The sequence below is a fragment of the Aptenodytes patagonicus genome, chromosome 11 (genome assembly GCF_965638725.1).
Source record: "Aptenodytes patagonicus chromosome 11, bAptPat1.pri.cur, whole genome shotgun sequence".
Lineage (NCBI taxonomy): Eukaryota > Metazoa > Chordata > Aves > Sphenisciformes > Spheniscidae > Aptenodytes > Aptenodytes patagonicus.
Window position 1 is genome coordinate 24,445,709 of NC_134959.1, and position 18,617 is coordinate 24,464,325.

Sequence of the window (18,617 nt, forward strand, 5' to 3'; positions counted from 1 at the left end):
GTTAGCGGTGCACAGGAGCCCCCTGACAGCTGGGAGGGGATATCCAAGCTCCCTCGGGGAGCTGCCACCGGCTCATCTCACATGAGACAGGCAGAAGCGGGATCTCCCCAGCTACATTCCCCCCGACCCATTTGGTGCCGGCACGGCTGTGGGCTGGCGAGCGTGGCTGTAAGGTCGTGGCACCCCCAAACCCCCCTGATCCCGGGTTTTCACCCATGACAGCACCCCACCAAAAGCCCTCCTGCCGGCCCCAAAGCCAGCGCGGGGACGGAGGCCACCTGCAGCCCTGGGTCGGCGGGCTAACGGGAGAGCAGGGCTTCAGCTTGGCATTGGGTGGACATGCCGGGGCGGAGGAGAGGGTGGGAAGTGAGTAAGTGAACTGATAGCTCGGCTTTCCTCCTGCTCTCGCCTAGGAAGGCAGACCCTGAGCAGAGCTCTTCGATGCGACTAAACGCTTTATCGGGGTTTAAGCAGTCCAGCCTGTGGGAAATAAACAGCGAGGGCAAATTGCAGGGACTAAAACCATCAGTTGGAGGCAGCGAGGCAGCCCTGAGCCCCCGGTGCATCCCCGTACTCCAGGCTTAACCCAGAACTGCACCCACAGTTTTGCCTTTCCTGGTACCTGAGATTTTGGAGCTGGGCATCTCGCTCTCCCTGCCGGGATGCAGAGCAGCATCGCACTGCAGTGATGCTGGCATGGCTGTGAATCTGCCTGTGGTGGCAGCGGGGTTCCCATCGTCCCCATGCTTGTAGCTTGCGGGGTGCACCAGCGAGGTGCCATTTGCTGGTGTTGCCCATTTCTGGTCTGGTGGCAGGGGACCAGGCATCACCGAGCAGCCTCACGGGGTGACATGCTGCCTGTCTCTGCCTTCCCGTGCCGCTCTGCCGAGCGGCGTTTCCCTTTCTGGCTGCTTCCCGGGGCCTGGTTCTGGGCAGCGAAGGAAGCCGCTGGCTCTTGTTCTTTGTTCTGTGCACAAAGGGCAGCCAGCGCTGCCGAGTTTCCATCCCTCCCGCCGGTGGCCAGGACAAAAGCCCGTCCCGCCGGGGCCATGTGCCCCCGCCTTCCAGCCTGCCGGGCACCGCCGTGCCCCCGGCTCGCGGGCGCGCTCCCACCGCGTGGCGATGAGCTGTGCATGTCTCACCGCTCTGGCGGCTGACTTCAGCTATTAAATGAGAAGCCTGGGGGTTTGGTGAGGTGCCAAGCACCCGGCTTGTCCCCCATGAGCACCACCATGGGACAGTCGCATCCTGGCTGTGGCGGCTCCATCCCCCCGGTTGCTCTCAGGGTGCGCTTTACGTGCCCCTTCCTCCCCATCTCGAGATTTCGGGGCTTGCGGCATGAGTCACACCAGCTGCCGGTGCCTGTGTACGCACCAACACCGGCGCATGAATAAACCTTGTTCCGGTATCCGGTGGCGCTTGGAAAACAATCGCTTGGTGGTTGCCTCCTGGCAGCGGGAACATGGCACCCATGGGGCACGGTGGTCCCCGGTGAGCTGAGCCTGTGCTGGTGACCGGGGGGCAGAAAAGGCACTTTTCCCACCCCGCCGTGCCAGGAGTGGGGTCAAAATACTCCCTGAGGTCCCCTGGGAGCGCAGGGTGGGCTCCCACCTCCCACCACCCCCAGTGCCCCCCAGCGCCGGAGCCACCTCGCCCCAGCCCCAGGGCACCATGGGCAGGAGAAGGGGGAGCTGGCCCAGCTAACCTCCCCAAGGAGAAATAATCCTGTTTACCTTCCTCTGCACCTTATCAGGCAGGAGGCCGGTGCCGGGCTGCCGGAGGGGGTTGTGCCATCCTTTTTTTCCCCAGGAAAGGTGGCCTGGCGTCACCACGGTGCCTTCAGGCTCCAGTCCCAGCCCTAGCCCCAGAGGGAAAGCTCTTTATTTCCCAGAGGGAAATATTGCAAATCCTCCAAATTTTGGGAAACAAGCAGCCAGGGAAGAGACTAAATCCATCTAGGAATTGGTGTGTGTGTGTGTGTGCAGACCTCAGCTCTATTTTGGGATCCAACTTTGGGACTTGGCTGCTGGGGAGCAGATGAGCCCAGTTCCTGCATCCCGCGGGAGCATTCTCACCCAGTGCTTGTGCAGATACCCCTGGGGACCAATTTTCCCCCAGACTTCCCTGACATCATCGCGGGTTTATTTGCAAAGCTGAGCCTAACCAAATAAGTCAGGTTTATTGCTCTCTCTACAGTTGGGTTTTACAGCCCTGGCACCTGGTGAGTCACTGTTATCATTGCTGCCTGATGGAGAAACGCCGACATGGGGTGGGGGGACCCCACTCCCCATTTGATGTATATTTGATGTATGGGGGAGCAGGAGCACCCACAGCCGCCCAAGGCAGCTGCGGAGCTTCCTTGGGCTCCCCTGGGATCACCATCCTCCGAGGTTCCCAAGGCTGCCCTGGCATCGCTCACCTGATTTGGATGGGGGACCTCCAGGCATCCCCTCCCACCAGCACTCGTCTGCTTCATCACCCTCCTCCTCACCCTCCTCCTCCGCCCACCGGAGCTGGGCTGAGCCCCGCTCGCGGTTGCAACTCCCCTGGGAGCACCATGATCTCCCAAGGGGCTTTTAGGGGGGTCTCGGCACCCTGGGCTGGGGCTGTCACCGCTTGGCAGCGGGACTGGTACTCGCTGGCTCACTCTCGGCTTCAGATGGCGCCGGGGCACCTCTGCCCGTACTTGCCTCGCCTTGGCTGGCAGCAGCCTGGCGGGATGTGTCCCCGCCTGCCGGAGCCTGCCCGTCCCATGGCCACGCCGCCGCGCTCCCCTGGCACGCTCCTGCGCGCCCGCCGCCAGCACTGGGGCCTTGGGGAGCTTTTGGGATCTTTTGGGGCTTTTAGGAACTTCTAGGGCTTTTAGGAATTTTTAGAGCTTTTAGGACCTTTTAGGGCTTTTAGGAGCTTTTACAGTTTTGAGGAACTTTTAGGGTTCTTAGGAGCTTTGAGAGTTTTCAGGAACTTTTAGGGCTTTGAGGGACTCCCCAGCTTGAGCAGTAAACCCTTATCAGGCCAAGTGGGTGCCGCTGGCCTGAGCCCAAGGGCAAATGTCCCTTGCAAGGGACAACGCAAGGATTTCCTCCCTCCTCGCACTCAGCCAGCGTCTTTGAAGACAGCAGCAAGGCCTGCCGACTTACAGATAATCCCGATAACATCAACAAGTGCAGACTCGACATCGACCTAAAAATAACACCTGATAACGTCAAGTGCGGACAAAAGGCTCTTTGTTCCATAAACAGCGGCAAAAAGATGGCCTAAAATGTCCTTTCCTCACTGGGACACGGGATCTGCACCTGATCGCCTGCTCCAGGAGGGCCTGATCCTGCGGGAGCCGCTGCTGGGTTTAGCAGCGTTATTCCTGGGAGGCGGATTTACAGCATTTCCCAAAGGAGCCGGTCGGGATGACCCACAGCAGGAAGCTTGGCTCGCCGCGATGCTCCCGCGGCTCCAGCTGCCATGAGCGTGCGTTTTGGAGCCGGCCCCACTCCCCGTGGCGTGGGGATGGTTGGGCTTCAAAGGCGGCCGTGTTAGCCACGGTCCAGCCGCGTGAGGCCGCGTGAGCTGCTTCCCGTGGGAGCCCCTTCCCATGGGAGCTGGGGAAATTCGGGGCTCGGAGCTGGAAATTAAACCAAGCTGGGGGGTGATGCGAGCGTGTGGGATGTCCCTCGCTCCGGGGGTCCCAGTGCAGCGATGGCACCTCCGGTGCCGCGGCCGCCTTTTATCTCCATCGCCTTCCCTGCTGGAGAGGGAGGTTGTTTCAACCCTTCCCCCAGCAGAAAGAAAAGTCTCATTCAAGCCATTGAAAATATCTGCAAGAGCAACTATTTACCCAGGGCACTTCCCGGAGCCCTCCCCACCTGCCCTCCTCCCTCAGGCTCCCGGCAGCCCCGGCTTTCTCCCGCTTGGCTGTTTTTCAGGGCACACAAAGGGCTGGCATGGCTGGATGCAGGCACTGCTTGGCCGCGGCTTCGTCTGCTCCCGCAGCGCCCATCGCTGTCACAACACTTCCAGCCTCAGCTCCCACCACCGCCACGGGGTCCCGAAGGCGAGGGACAGCGCGCCCATCTCCAGGATGGGTGGTGGGAGCTGTGTGCCCTGGCCGGGGGATTGCATCCAGGCTCTGCACCCCACATCCCAGCCCACCTCCTCCAGGGATGTGCCATGGGGGGCATGGGGGACCCCCTCCCCAGCTCCCCCTGGTTCGGGGCCTGGGCTCCTTGCCCTGCTTCTCACCTCCCTCGTTTCCTGCAGGGAGCGGGACAGGGTTCACATGGACACTCTGTCCCGGCTGCTTTCCCATTAATTGTTATTTTTTAATCCCATTTGCAGCCAGGCGTGCAGCCGCCCAGCTCCTTCCCTCCTCTGGATGCCCGCCAGCCCGGAGCTGAAGGGCGGCGGGATGGGGCACCCCCGGCTCCCGGCTGTCCCCAGCCGTGGTCCCCCAGCCCATCCCGGTCCCGAGCCCGGTGCCGGTGCCGGTGCCGGTGCCGGTGCCCGTGCCGGTGCCGGTCCCGGCCGGGCGGGGTGATGCAGTCCGGTGCTCCCAGCCCGGTGCTCTCAGGCAAAGCCAGTCCGAGCCGAGCTGAGCCGGGCTGGGCTGGGCAGAGCCGAGCAGGTGCCGTGACCGAGGGTTGGTGGCCCCGCGGCCCCCGCAGCGATCCCGGGGGGTCTCGGAGGGGTCGGTGCGGCGCGACCCGTCCCGGTCCCGCCCCGCTGAGTCACCGCCTGCCCGGGGGGACGGGGCGGGGCGGGCCCGTCTGTCCTGCTGCACCGCGCCGAGCCCAGCCGAGCCGAGCCGGGCTGGGCTGCAAGGTGCCGAGCGGGGGCGGACCGGGCCGAGCCGAGCCGAGCCGAGCCGAGCCCAGTCGAGCCGAGCCGAGCCCAGCCGAGCCGAGCCGAGCCCAGCCCAGCCGAGCCCAGCCGAGCCGAGCCGAGCCGAGCCGAGGCAGCGCGCCCAGCCGACCCGGGCACAGGTATCGGGGGCGGCGGGGAGCGGCTGAGCCGGGCGGGGGAGGGAGGAAGAGCGAAGGGGTCCGGTGCTTGTTTTCGGGGTCCCGAAGGCCACGGTAAGGGGCGCTGCCTGGCACGTCCTTACTGGGGATACTGGGCGGGGATGTTGCGGGGTCCTCGGTGCGGGCGGGGAGGCGGCGGGGGCAGGAGGCGCCCACTGGGTGCGGGGGCGGGTGGGGTGGGCATCCGTCACCCCCTGGGGCCAGCCCAGCAGGACTGGGAGGTCACCGGGGCTCTGCGTCGCTGGGACTGGCGCCACTGGGCAGCACCCTGGGGTGCTCCGTTGGCTGGCGGGGCAGGGAGCGGCCTGTCTGGATGGAGCTAAAGGGTGTTCCATGGGGGGCTTTGGGATGCACCCTGCTCCGGGAGGTACGGGGACATTTTGCCTCCCTGCACCCGAGCGGTGGGTGCGATGCCTCCGTCTGGGCAGGGACCAGGCGTCTCCGCTCGTGGCCAAGGTGCGAGTTGTCTGGTGAACACCCTTGCTAAATGGGGCTCACCCTCGCCTGCCCCGCCGCCCCTCGCCCCTGCCCTGGAGCCAGGCTGAACTCTTGGGCCGCGGAGCCACAAAGCCCCATGAGCCGCCCAGGACCAGCTGCTCCCGGCTGCTGCCAGTGGCACAGCTGAGCCCCACGAAGCCCCCGCCGCCGGGCCGGGCCCTGTGTGTGGCCACCGCTTCCCACCCTGGGAGAACCACCAGCGCGCCCCGTTCCTCCTCCTCCCTCCTGACGGAGGGCGCAGCATCCCCGTGGGACTGCCGGCGTGTCTCGACAGGGTGATCTCCCTCCCCTAAAATGCCTGTTGGGGCGATTCCTCCTGCAACATCTCAGCTTGCTGCTGCCGGTCCTGGCACGCCGCTGCGGGATGCGGGATGCTCTGTGTGCTCCCTGCCCGCAAGCTGCCTGAACTACCCCTCCAGAGGGACCAGCAAAACCCAGCGAGGCCAGCTGGAGAATTGAAATGAAGTCTCCTGGAATAACCTCCTGGCAGCAAGTCCGAATGGCTGTTGAGGAGGGAAGGCAGCCAAAACTCATTTCACAGTCTGAGGGCTGCAGTAACCCCCCTCCAAGCTCCACCGCCAGCGGGGAGCCAGGAGTGTTTCGGAGATGTGGGGGGGGCAAATCCTTTAAGCCCAGGACCGCAGCCATGGTGGGTTTTGCCGTGCCCCTTACTGGATTTGCAGCTCCCACGTAAATTAAGCCAAGGCCTAAAAATGCTGCACACTTGGTTGCAGTCCAGCTCTTAATCCTGCGACCCGGGGGCTGCTATTCGCAGAGCAACAGGTTTGCAAGCAACTGCATGCTGCTGGGACGGGGACCTCCGGGGCTGGCTGTCCCTGCACCTTGCACTGGCACCCGTGGGTGTCGGAGGGACGCAGTGCTGCGGGGTTTGCAGACAGCGGGCCGGGTGGCTCCCAGCGTGCCAGTGCCTGCGTGGTACTAGCTGGGCGGCAGCCTGCCAGCGCTTGTTTTTCAGGAGGGCTCTGACCCCCCAACTCCTTTCCCGTCAGCTCACTGACAGCTGGGGTTTGGCAGGGATCCGGGGGGGGTGGGGGTGGTGGGCATGGCCTCTTACCTGGCTCCTCGGGTGCTGCAGCCTTCGCCCCGGCTGTGCTTGGCTTTTCTGCAGCCGGGAAAGCCTGCCTGGATCAGGTTCACCCTTGCTGGGCTCCAGGTTGGCTGCTTCCCATGCCAAACCCCAAATGCCTGGGAGCCCAATTTGGGGTGGTCCTTGGGCTGCTCTGCACTGCCCTGTACCTCCCTTCCCCGGCACCCACAGTGCGGGCAGACGATGGGGACCTTGCTCACGCAGAGGGAGACAAGACCTGGGAGGGGACGGGGTGTTTTGGAAGCCATTTAAAACCCAGGGGGGTGGTTTGGGTGGAGGGAAGGTACAAGCTGACCCACAGGAGGAGGCCAAGGGGTTTCTCCCGAAGAAGGCTGAGCAGTGGGAGCGTGCTGTAAGGACAGCTGTCTGTACCCCCCGAGGCCGGTGATGTGGCGTGGGGGGCCGGGGAGGACAACCTGCACCGCTTTGTTCCCGTTTCATGGCAGCCCTGAATTTGCCGCAGGTGTACCTGGTCCTTTGCGACCATTTGCAGCCCCTGCTGAAGCCACAGGCTTTGCATGCCACCGAGCCGGGTGCCGTGTTGCCCAGGCGCTGGAGGAAGCGCTGATTTAGTTTGCTGCGATATTTCTGTCTGTGGTGGTTTTTAGGAAATGGATTTTTTTAAAATTTTGAACGTTACGATCCAGCTTTAAGCAAAAGCTCTATCTCGAGAGCCTCAGATACCAGCGGTCTGCCTGTGCCAGCCTCCTCTCGGCTCTCCCCACGCCTGCTTGGGAAGGGATGGTTGCCAGCGGCTGGTGAAGGACGGATCTGGCAGGGAGCTGTGCCGCTCCCGTGGGAATCTTTATTGGGTCTGGTTTTGTCCTGTTGGCAAAACTCAGCTCACGGGTGCTGGGTGTTGCGTGCAACCCCACGGCCCAGGAAAAGCCGATCCTGCGACACAGGCTTGGCACAGCCGGGCTGCCGGCATTGTGCAGCTGCCGCTCAGCTCCTCGGGCATTCACAAACGCGCCGGGTCGGACCCTGCCGCCCACCGGTGACGGGAAAGGCTCGCATGCCGATGCCGTGAATAACGTGCGGGCTGGCCCGTGTGCGCACGGGCCGCTGGCCAAGGACAAGGGCACTTTGTGAAACACCCGGGTGACCGATGCTGGAGCATCCCCTCCGCGGGGGGGTCCCCACCGGGGTACCTGCCTCCTCGGGCAGCTCCAGCTCCGGGCACATCGTCTGCGGTCCCTACGATGGAGGCTGGATGTGCAAAGCTCTTCTGCATCTTGGGGAGCCCGTCCTGGATTGCCTCTCCGTGCCTCAGTTTCCCCATCCGGTTCCCATGTTCTTGCCTGGGTAACAGGCTGCGGGTGATGAGCTGTGGGCTCGTTAGCATCTCGAGGAACAGAGCATCGGCGTATTTTTCTAACGGACCTGGAAGGAAAACAGAGATAAAAGCCCCTGGATCTCCCCGTTTCCGGTGTTTGTTTGAGGCGTCAGAGCATCTTCCCTCCTCCTCGGGAAAAACGTCACGTCCAAAAGCCACGTGCCACCTCCGAAAGCTTAAATACCTGCTGCCAAGTCACCCAGAGAGCAGTAAGGTGGTAATAAAGTCCAGGCTTTTTTTTTTTGTGATTTAGTTTTTTTTCCCATTTGCCTCCAGGTTTAGAGGCCGCAATATTATTCCTTGGCTTTTCTTTCTGAGATCAGCATGTTCTTTTAGTGGGAGGATACAATGTAATGCCCAGGGCTGAGCCTCCCTCCGTGCCGGTGGTGAGGGAGCCTGGTCCAGACTGCATAGCGTCGGCGGTGTCCCTGCCACCTCTTTTTACATCTTCTGGCTGATTTTGGGGCCAAACCAGGAGTTTTTCTATGCGTTATTGTTCTTGGAGGAACTCAGCCCCCAGGCTCTGGCTGGGGCAGCGGGTAAAGCCATCCTGCCAAAGGGGGTCTCTGCTTGGTCACCATGATAGTGCGGGGCTTTGAAGATGGGTGACACTGGGGAGATGCCCCGGTGGCAGCGGGGACGCACGGCATCGCCACGGGTACCCAGGGGCGGCGATGCCGCGTGTCCCCACTGCCACCCAGGGATGGGAAGATGACGGAGCAGGATCCAGCCCCGGCGTGGGCTCGGTGCATCCGCCTCCCTCCGACGCTGCTTATCGCCAGCATGGATGGGAACCTTGTTCACCCACTGCAAAACCATTTTCGGGGGATTTTCTCTTGCTATTGTTTGGCTCAGGAAACTGCAATCGGCGTCGGGGCGAGCGGGACCATATAGGGCTTGGAGGGGAAATACCAGCTCCCCCACCCACATCCCCACAGGGATTTCTGGTCCCGGTTGAGTAACGGCTGAAAGGGGCTGATCCTGTCCTCCGACCGCCCCAATAGAATCCCAACGGAGCCAGCGCAGTGGGATGGGCTGAAGCCTTGTTGGGATTCAGCATTCCCCACCCGGAGGGGATGCTTTCCCGGCAAACTGGCTCTGTGCCATCACGCCATGGTTGGCATTCATGTGCCGCTCCGTTGCTTTTAAGCGATCCAGGTGTTTCCCATTGCCACCGGCATTTTGCCACCCCGGATCCGTGCTTTTTGGATACACGTGTGTGATTCCCAAGTGTGCGGCAAGGCACCGGGATGCCAGCCCCATCCGCATCCAGCTACTGCTGCCAAGTCATGCCTGTGCCATACCCTCCCAACCCACATTGGGGAACCTCGTTAGTGCCACACTCAATTATGCCCATGGCAGCAGGTTAATTAACTACCCGAAGCCCCTGTCTTCCAGTGATAAACTGCTGCAAGAAGCAGACGGGGAGGGACGGTGAGCGGGCTGTGCCGGTGCAGGATGTGCCCTGGACCCGTGCCGGCCGGAGAAACCGCCAGGAGAAACCCGTGCTGGTGGGAGAAACCTGCTAACGGGGACGCCAAGTTTTCAAGCAAGTGGTTTTCCCCCCAGCCTTCCCACCTGACGACCGCTGGGTGCCTGGGAGAGCTCATGAGCCTTTGCAGGTTATGCTGGTGGGTGCCCTGGCACCTGCTTGCGGCACACGAAACAGAATTTGGCCACTCAGTGCATTTCAAGGAGGGTGCTTTGAGAGCGGCACAGGAGTGGGATGCAGCAGTGGCAAACCAGATGCCGGCTTGGCTTTGGGCATTGGCAAAGTGTTTGGCTCTGCTGGCCGGTCTGGCGGCTCCTGCCGATGCTGTCCCACCCTGGGGTGGCTCTCGCTGGTTGCTGGACCCTGGCAGGATGGGTCCCACCAGCCTCGACCCGTTGCTGGGCTGACAGCAGTGTGAGGAGGAGGTGAAGCTCGGTGCACCCCAGCAGCACCGGAGATGCAGTTCACGGTGTGGGGAAGGCGGAAAGTGCGATGGGAAGGGCTGCGGGTGCGAAGGCTGTGGCTGAGTGGGGCACGTGGGTGTGGCAGCACCCTAGGGTGCTTGGTGCTGGCCTGGGTGCAGGTTACAGGAGCCCTGACCACATATAAAGACAAAGAAAAGGGTGGTGGAGCAGAGTGCAGGATGAAGGGATGGGGAAAGGGGATGCGGAGGACGTTGCCCGGCTGGTCACAAGGGGCAGAAGGGGTTTTGGCAGCCATAGTTGCTGTGTCGGCATCGCCGGCGCGAGCCCGGGAGAGCCCGTTTCTGCCGGGCTGAAATAACGGAGTGGTTTGCAACATTCCTGGCTCCTCGGCTAATCTGCAGGAGCTGAAAGCACCTGAGAAAATAGTTTTAGGGCTGGCGAATTAGGAAACCACTGTTTCCTTCTGTTTCTATCACTCACGATAAGAAGCCAAGGCCCAAACTGAGATGTGAAGCAGTGAGCGGAAGAGGGGACCCCTCCCGCGCTGAATCGTTGGCGGTTGACGCCTGTGCCGGGGCGGTGGGGCACCCTCCCTGTGCTGAGAGCCCGGCGACCCGGCTACTGGCCTCCCCATCCTTCCAGCCCACAGCCGGGCGGGATGCCCGGTGCTCGTGGCTCCTCCTGGTGGCAGAGGCACTGGGGAGCTGGCCGTGACACCGGACGGTGTCCCACTGGCACAGCCTTTGCTCTCCATCCCCTGACCCCATGATATGGGTGGTACCTAAATACTCACGTGGCCCCTTTCCTTTGTACCCTTCCAGGCTCTGCTTTCTCCTCGGAGGCCAAGCCAAAGCAGAGAGCTGCCCGGGATGAAGGTCCTCCTCCTGCTCCTTCTCTCCCCCCTCCAAGGTAGGCTGTCCTCAGCCATGTCCTGCCCCGGGCCGGTGGGCCAGGTTTGGGCTGCTGGACATAATTGGCAGCCCCAAAACATTGGCTGGGAGGCACCAAGGGGTGTTTGCAGCTGTGGCTTCCACAGAGGTGAAACATCTCATGGGCTGCCTCTGGTGGGGTGTCCGGGGCAGGATGGGTCTTTTCCAGAGTAAGGAGATGGTCTCCATCCATCCCTTCTGGAGATGGAGAGCTCCTCTGTCCGTCTCTGCCGACGCAGGTGGTGACACCTGGGAGAGGGTGGCACCAAGATGTGGGAAGTCCTGCTGCCCCAGGAGCCTTGGCTCCCCGGCAAACCCTCCCAGCATGTCCATGGGGATGTCAGGGAGGTGGCCGACATCACGCAGCCCATCCAGGACGGGGTCGGGATGTCTGGGGCAGAGAGCCCAGTGTGCCACGCACAGCGGCTGCCATGGGGGTGGGGAGTTTGCCGGGGGTGGCCGCCCCTCCGGCTGAACCGGCATCTCCGTCTGCTTGTGCAATGCAGGTGTGGGAGCCAGTGGCCACCGGGAAGAGGACTTCTGCTTCTGCGGTGACCGAAACCAGACCCAGAACAGTTCCGTCATCTATGAGCATGGCCCTGCCACCATCACCATCGAGAACACGGCCCAGGCGCTGATAGTAAAAAGGCCCTTTTTGCCAAACAGAAGAAACTCTTACTACAAGTACAGCTTGCCCCCGGCTTTGGGCAGGTACCGCTTCTGCCTCTACTGGTTCAAGGCCAACAGGACCCTGAGGCTGGTGTATGGGAAGCAGAGCTTCCTCCTGGGTGGGGACCTGTCCAGCAGCATCACCCGGGGGAAGGAGAGTCAGAAGACTGAACGAACCAGCACCTCCATCTTCAATGTGTCCTGCATCTCAAAGGGTGGGAAGAACACCTCCCTTGACAGTGCATCTGAATACTTCTTCCCCGGTAAAGGCAATTCAACGTTATTTTAATGAAATAAAGTGTTCGTTTCATCCCCAGCCCATTCCCTAGCCATCGGCAGAGCATTGGTGGTGTCCCAGTATGTGCTACAGCGTGATGATGTGAAGACACAGCTGAAGGGTGATGGAAGGGGACATAGGTTTGCTTGAAGAAGCCCAGAGGCAGCCCCTGGTACCCAGGCTCCCAAAAGATGAAGATGGAGATTTTCAAGTGTTTTGCCCCTAAAATCCTGGGAAATCATGGCCTTTGCAGAGGTCTCCAAGGGTCCCGTCTGCACTGCTAGGCACCTAGCTAGCCTCAGCCAGCCTGGTCCCGATGGCCTTGGTGGGAGCCGAGCTCCTGGCAGCAGGAGAAGCCCTCTGGGTTGGGGTCTCCATCAGCTCCCTGAGCTTGGGGTCACCTTGAAGCCCTCTGCTTTCTGCTCCCACCAGGACTGTGCCCGGTTGGTTCGGGGCACGGGGAAGCCCGCTCTGTCCATGCATCTCACGACGTTTCCTTTTGTGTGCCCGTCAGCCTCTCCAGAGAGCATGCCCGTCTGGGAGCAAGATGTGGAGGAGCAGCTCACTGCCTTGGACAGCCTCATCGCCCAGCCCCCGGTGCCGGCCGCGGGAACCACAGAGCAGCAGATGCTTCGGCGGTGAGTTCCTGGCTTATGCTGTTCCCACTGCTGTCGGTGCGGTGCCTGCTGCATCCTGCTTACTGCACCCCTTCCCCGACAGCAAACTCGGGGAGCTGGAGAAGACGCTGGCCAAGGTGGAGCTTGAAGGGCAGAACCAGACCTTTGGGAAGGCCACCGTGCACGCAACCGTCCTGAGGGTCCAGCCCACCTGGGCTCCTCAGCACCTGGCCTTTGCTTCCCAAAGAGAGGTGGGTCCTGGGCAGCCTGCCCTGGTGGTCTTGGTCCGACAGCACCTCTCCCAACCTCTCTCCTGACAAGTCTCTCCTTGCAGGAGGGTGGAGAGGTCCATGGGTTCGCAGTGGACCTGCCGAGCAGCCTGTTCGTGACAGCAAAGGAGAGGGAGGAGGTGGTGGAGCACAGGGTGCTCCTCATGGACATCAATAGCCAGACCATGTTCCAGGTAACGCCCACACACGTGGCATGGTGGGGTGTCCCCACCGTGCCGGGGGCTCCGGTGATACAGGGCAGCAGGGATGCCACCCAGACCAGGGTGCTGGTGCTCGCTTGGAGAAGATGCTTCAGAGATGAGCTAGAAGCTTGACGGGGAAAGAGGCATGGGACCTCTTTCTTGGGGACTCTCACCTGCTTCATGCCCAGCAGCAATCCTTCCCATGCTGCCATCGCCTCCTCTTCTCCCACAGGATGAAAACAGCAGCCACGTCCTGGGTGACAAGGTGATCGGCATCTCCCTGGTGGACACAGTGGTGGCCAACCTCTCCGATCCAGTGGTCCTCACTTTCTTCCATGACCAGCTGCCGGTAGGTGGGGAAACAGCCTCATCGAACCTGGTCCCACCAGGAATGGAGGGGCAAGGAGGGCTCAGGCCCTGCCAGCTTAGAAAGTGGTCACAATCCAGCAGGTCTGTGCCCTTGGCCTGCCTGTACAGGGTCTGCTACGTCTTCTGGGGCTGTATCGTGATCACGGCTTCACCGTGTGCACTGGTGGTGGCACTGCCTGCTCCTGTCCAGGAGATGCTGCTTTGCAGATATGTCGCCTCCAGCAGAGTCTCCAGGGCTGGGGGACACTTTGAGTTAACAATCCCTTGGCTCATTCATGACCCTATCAGGCGCCTGCTCAAAGCTGAACCCCTTGTTTGAGAAAGGGGACCTGGGAGGAAGCGTCTGCTCCACAAGCTGCCAAGAGAATGGTCTCCACCTGGAGCCTGCTCCCATGATACGGGATGGTTTGTCTCCTGAGACCGTCTCGCCTCCTGCCCCATGTTCTTCCCTATCAAATGTGCTGTCCGGGCGACAAATCCACAGCTCCATCCTGATCAGGGCCCATGGTTTTGTCATTGCAGAGGAATGTGACCCCGCTGTGCGTCTTCTGGCAGGAGGACACCACCGGTGAGTGCTCCTGCACTTGGGTGTGAAGCCAGGCGCTGCCTTTGCTCCTTTTGCAGGGTACCACAGACCTGCTGGTAGGAGTAAAAGTCGCTCCACACCTCCCTTCCTCGCTCCAGCTCTGTAAACCTTTCCCATGGGGTTGATTTCAGGTTTTCCCCTCCATATCTAATTTAAGAGCTTTCTCCCTCCCCTAGGGATGGGTCCTGGTGCTGAGGGTGCTGTCTGAGTGTGTATGCTTGGCATGGGACAAACTGGGACCCCCACTTTTGTCCTCCCCCCTGCCATGGACACCTTGCCCTGAAGATCCACAAACCCGAAGCAGATGTTCCTGCTGCTCACCAGACACTCTCCCTTTCTCTTGCGCAGCCAGCTCTGGGAGCTGGGACAGCTATGGTTGTGCAACAGCAACAGGGGACAGCCAGACGGACTGCAGATGCAACCACCTCACCTACTTTGCCGTGCTGATGGTGGGTAGCGCCTTCCCGCAGCTCTCTACATCATTCCCACCGGCTCTTTTTCCTCACCATCTCTCGTTCCTCCTTCTCCTCAGGTATCCTCCCCGGAGATCGCCTACATACACAGGGATTACCTGAGTATCATAACCTACATCGGCTGCCTGATCTCAGCTTTGGCATCCATTTGCACCATCTTCTTCCTCTACTTCAGGTATGGTCTGACAGATCACCCCACGCTCCCCGCCTGTGTCCTGTCCATTGCCACTACACCTGGGTGGGAGCAAGCTCTCCAAACACAGTTGGTGTCCTGGCTAGAAGCATGATGAAGGAGCCATGCTTGAAGAAAGCAGAGTTCTGCTCTCCAGAAACCACACCCTTGGTCAGGTCTCCCGCAGGGTGCTTGAAAACGCCGGCTGTTTTCAATGATTTTGGAAAATCAGCTTGGTTGTTGTTATGGATCCGGCAAGCAGAAGCCTGCAAAGACCTTTTCAAGGGCCCGGTGGAGAACATGAGTGTCTTCTCCTGAGTCATGTCGCTGGATGATTCAGAGCTGAAATGATGTCACTCTCTACCCCCCATGGCCTAGACCTGAAATGCAGGGTCAGCTGCAGGGACCTGAATTTGCACATGTAACGGGTGGTCCTACCCGTGGGGTTAGGCTCTCAGCCAGAGGGTCTCCTGGCTCTTCTGGCAAGGGTGAGTTGCCCCACGTGGAGCTGTGGGGTGTTGTAGGACACCAAGCATGCTGGCCAGGCACGGTGGTGAGGTGTCCCCCCTCCTCGCTTCTCCAGAAGCAAGCAGCGAGACCAGATCACAAGCATGCACATCCACATGAACCTGCTGGGTGCCATCTTCCTCCTGGACGTCACCTTCCTCATTTCCGAGCACTTGGCTTCCAGCAGCAGCGAGGCAGTCTGCAGAGCTGGGGGGCTGTTTCTGCACTTCTCCCTCCTGAGCTGCCTCACCTGGATGGGCATTGAGGGCTACAACCTCTACCGGCTTGTGATCGAAGTCTTCAATGCCTACCATGACCACTTCCTCCTCAAGCTCTGCCTGGTGGGCTGGGGTGAGCATGGGGGAGGCAGAGATGCCCTGAGGGCATGGGCAATGGGGGTGGAGGGGCACCCCGCTAGGTCTTTCCCACCATCTGTGGTGCCTGGATGGGGATGGAGACGTAGCTGTGGGGGAGCAGATGTCTGAGAGCAGAGGGGTCTCTCTGTTGAGAGACTCGGTGGAGGAGGAGACTTGGTGGCTGAGAGCAGAAGCTGGTGCTAGAGCAAGGGTGGGTCACCCAGCAAGGGAGGCATGTGAGAGCCACTGCTTGGGGTCTTTAAATAGTAATGGGATCCTCTCTTTCTGAAAGAAACATCCAGGGCAGCCCAGAGACATGGGTTTGATGCAGGAAGCACCCACGCATCTCTGCCATGCTTTGGGCAGGAAGCCGCGGTAGGAAGATCTCATGATCTTTTATGGCCTAAAATTCCGCGGCCCTGGGAGACCCCCAGCTGGGGTCGATGCAGCACAGCTTGCTCCCAGGCCGGGGCTTACGCCAGGTGTCCTTGTTGCATGCTCCATCCTCAGTTCCCCCTTGGGAGGGAGGACATTGGTTTGTAGTCTATACAGGCAGAAAGGGGCAACAGATCCTTCCAGGAGGACTGAGGGCTGGGGACTAGGGCAGCCGCCTCACTCTGTTCTTGCCACCCAGGACTCCCTTTCTTCTGCGTGATGCTGATCTTCATGGCTAGCTGGACAAACTACGGCCCCTTCTCCATTCCCGTCTATGAATCCGTTGGTGGCAAATCCACCAACGCAACCATGTAAGTCATGGGAAGTGTGTTGCCTGGTCCCTGGTCTTAGATAAAGCCAACTGGCTAAACCTTCATCGTGTCCTACAGGCTTTCCTTAGCCCACCTGTGGGTTTTCTGGGGCTTTGTGCAGGGTGGTGGTGGGGGATTCCCCCTCCCTGTTTAACTAAGCTGGGCGCTGGGTTTGCACCACACCTTCGTGCTTCCCCCAACCCCTCCAATTCATGTCCCTGTGGGATGACACAGCATAACCCTCTGCCCTTTCTCCTCTCTCCAGATGCTGGATCACGAGCCCCCTGATCCATAATGTCGTGAACCTGGGTTTGTTCAGCCTGGTGTTCCTCTTTAACTCGGTCATGCTGGGGGCCATGATCCGGGAGATCCTCCGGCAGAACAAGAAAGGCCACAAGCTCAAGCACGTCCTAGCCCTCTTTGGGCTGAGCATCCTGCTGGGCATCCCCTGGGTGCTGGTCTTCTTCTCCTTCACCTCTGGCGTCTTCCGCCTCGTCTCCCTCTACATGTTCACCATCATCAACTCCCTCCAAGGTGAGCCTGGGATGCCGGGCTCCTCCAAAGGGCACTGGGGCTTTCATGGGGTATTGATGGGGTGGTGATGGGGTACGAGCTGTCCCCGGTAGGCTGGCTGGCTTGCTCTCGACTGCTGTTGGTCCTTAGAGGTGGTTCACCCACCCTTCCTTCCCTTTGGGTGTTGGTCTCTTCTCCCAAGTAACAAGCGAGAGGACGAGAGGAAACGGCCTCAAGTTGCGCCAGGGGAGGTTTAGATTGGATATTAGGAAAAATTTCTTCACTGAAAGGCTTGTCCAGCATTGGAACAGGCTGCCCAGGGAAGTGGTTGAGTCACCATCCCTGGGGGTCTTTAGAAGACATGTAGACGTGGCACTAAGGGACATGGCTTAGTGGTGGACTTGGCAGTGCTAGGTTAATGGCTGGACTTGATGATCTTAAAGGTCTTTTCCAACCTAAATGATTCTATGATTCCTCCCTCCTGTCCCAGGTTTCCTCATCTTCCTCTGGTACTGGACCATGGTGCTGCAGGCGAGAAAGTCCCCTGACTCGCAGAGCAGCTCCGACAGTGTCAAACTGCAGCCCAACAGTAGCCAGAGCCACCTCGGCTGAGCCCCGCAATGGCCCCACCGTGCCGTGCTGGGGCTCCCCATGTGGAGGACAGCCGCAGGAAGGACTGACGCCGTCCGCTTTGCTACTGCACCCACCTCGTAGGGCTGCTAGGAGCCCAGGGACCCGCAGCGGGGCCGGCCGCCCCGAGCCCCTCGCCTCTGCCGGTCCCCTCCCCAATTTTCCCATCCACCGCATCCTGCTGGGCAGCGGCGCATCCCTCGGCTTGGCATCCTTGAGGCAGGAGGGAGGGATGCTCGCCCAGGCAGCAGGGGCTGTAGAAAGTGGAAGGGGCAGGGACAGGGTCCCCAGTGCCTCCGGACATCCCCTCTCGTGCCCCGAGGCCAGGGATGATGGGTGGGAAAGGCCCCGTCTTCAGCCCTTGCTGGTGGTCACTGAGAGGGTCCTTCCCCAGTGAAGACAGAATAACTCTGCCCCCGCAACACCCTCCAGCAGCTGAAATAATCTATTTTTGTTATTTTGTTGAATGTCTATTTTTGGATGGTGTAGAAGTTTAATGAGCGCGCCCGCACACCAGACTTGTGCCCATTAAAGTTGTTCCTGCTCAGAGTGTGGCTCGCCGAGGACTCTCTGCTGGGTGTGTTCGTGGGCTTTCCAATGGGATCCATCCGTCGGCCAGGGTTGTCCCATCCCTGGGGCGGGACCCGGCGTTTCACCCTGTAGGATCCTGCTGAGCTGGGACCAGTAAGTGCGCTCCCGGCAGGGCACTGGCAGCCCGGTGCCGTAGGGGTCGGGGTGATGGAGGGGGATGCTGTGGCTCAGGAAGCTGCTGCAGTCTCTGGAGACCATCACTACCCAGTGGAGAGGGAGGCCAGGGGAGGACGGGAATCCGAAGAGGGAGGTTTCGCAGGGTGGGAATCGCCTCCCTCGGTGGCTGCGGGGCCACGCAGAGCACCGCTTTCCTGGCTGTGCCGCTTGTAAGCGCAGCACCACGTCTCCCAACCCACCAGTTCCCCTTCCGGACGATGCTCCGCTTGCAGCTCATCCCCTTCCACCCAGCTCCAGCTCCCATCTGGGACAGGGGGACCTTCCCGGGAAGGGGATGTTTCATCCCCGGCAGCTCGCGTCGATGCCTGGCGGCGTACCCAGTTTGGGAGAGGGATGCCCTGAGACATCGCTGGGCTGGTGGGGATCATCGGCCAAGGACTTGGCAGGACGCGAGGGAGAAGGGGAAGGAAAAAAAGCACCGAGTCAGTTGGGGGAAGCGGCCAAGGGGGAAACAACACGGCTCTGACGGTTATTGCCGTTGCTGTGAGCTGGGGCAGGTCACTTGCCAACCGAGGGGTTCGCAGAAGGGAAATGAGGACACAGCCGTTGCCTGAGGAGCAGCCACAAGCCCCGGGGGAGCCCGGGGAGGAGCAGAGCTGCTGGGACAAGGGGAGCAGAGCATCGTGGGATAGCCGGGGGCAGCCAGGAGACCCCACAAA

At 60.9% G+C, this 18,617-nt stretch overlaps 1 protein-coding gene across 1 annotated transcript; it reads left to right on the top strand.

The window, feature by feature from the left end:
• Positions 1-4,747: 4,747 nt before the first annotated feature.
• On the top strand, positions 4,748-17,739 carry ADGRG1 (adhesion G protein-coupled receptor G1). The gene is made up of 14 exons (XM_076349593.1): positions 4,748-4,976; positions 10,696-10,783; positions 11,310-11,735; positions 12,264-12,387; positions 12,470-12,617; positions 12,701-12,829; positions 13,071-13,187; positions 13,730-13,775; positions 14,142-14,242; positions 14,326-14,441; positions 15,022-15,296; positions 15,936-16,047; positions 16,313-16,581; positions 17,051-17,739. The coding sequence occupies exons 2-14, from the start codon at positions 10,744-10,746 to the stop codon at positions 17,170-17,172; spliced, it is 2,025 nt and encodes a 674-aa protein (XP_076205708.1). The 5' UTR covers positions 4,748-4,976; positions 10,696-10,743; the 3' UTR covers positions 17,173-17,739.
• Positions 17,740-18,617: the final 878 nt, after the last annotated feature.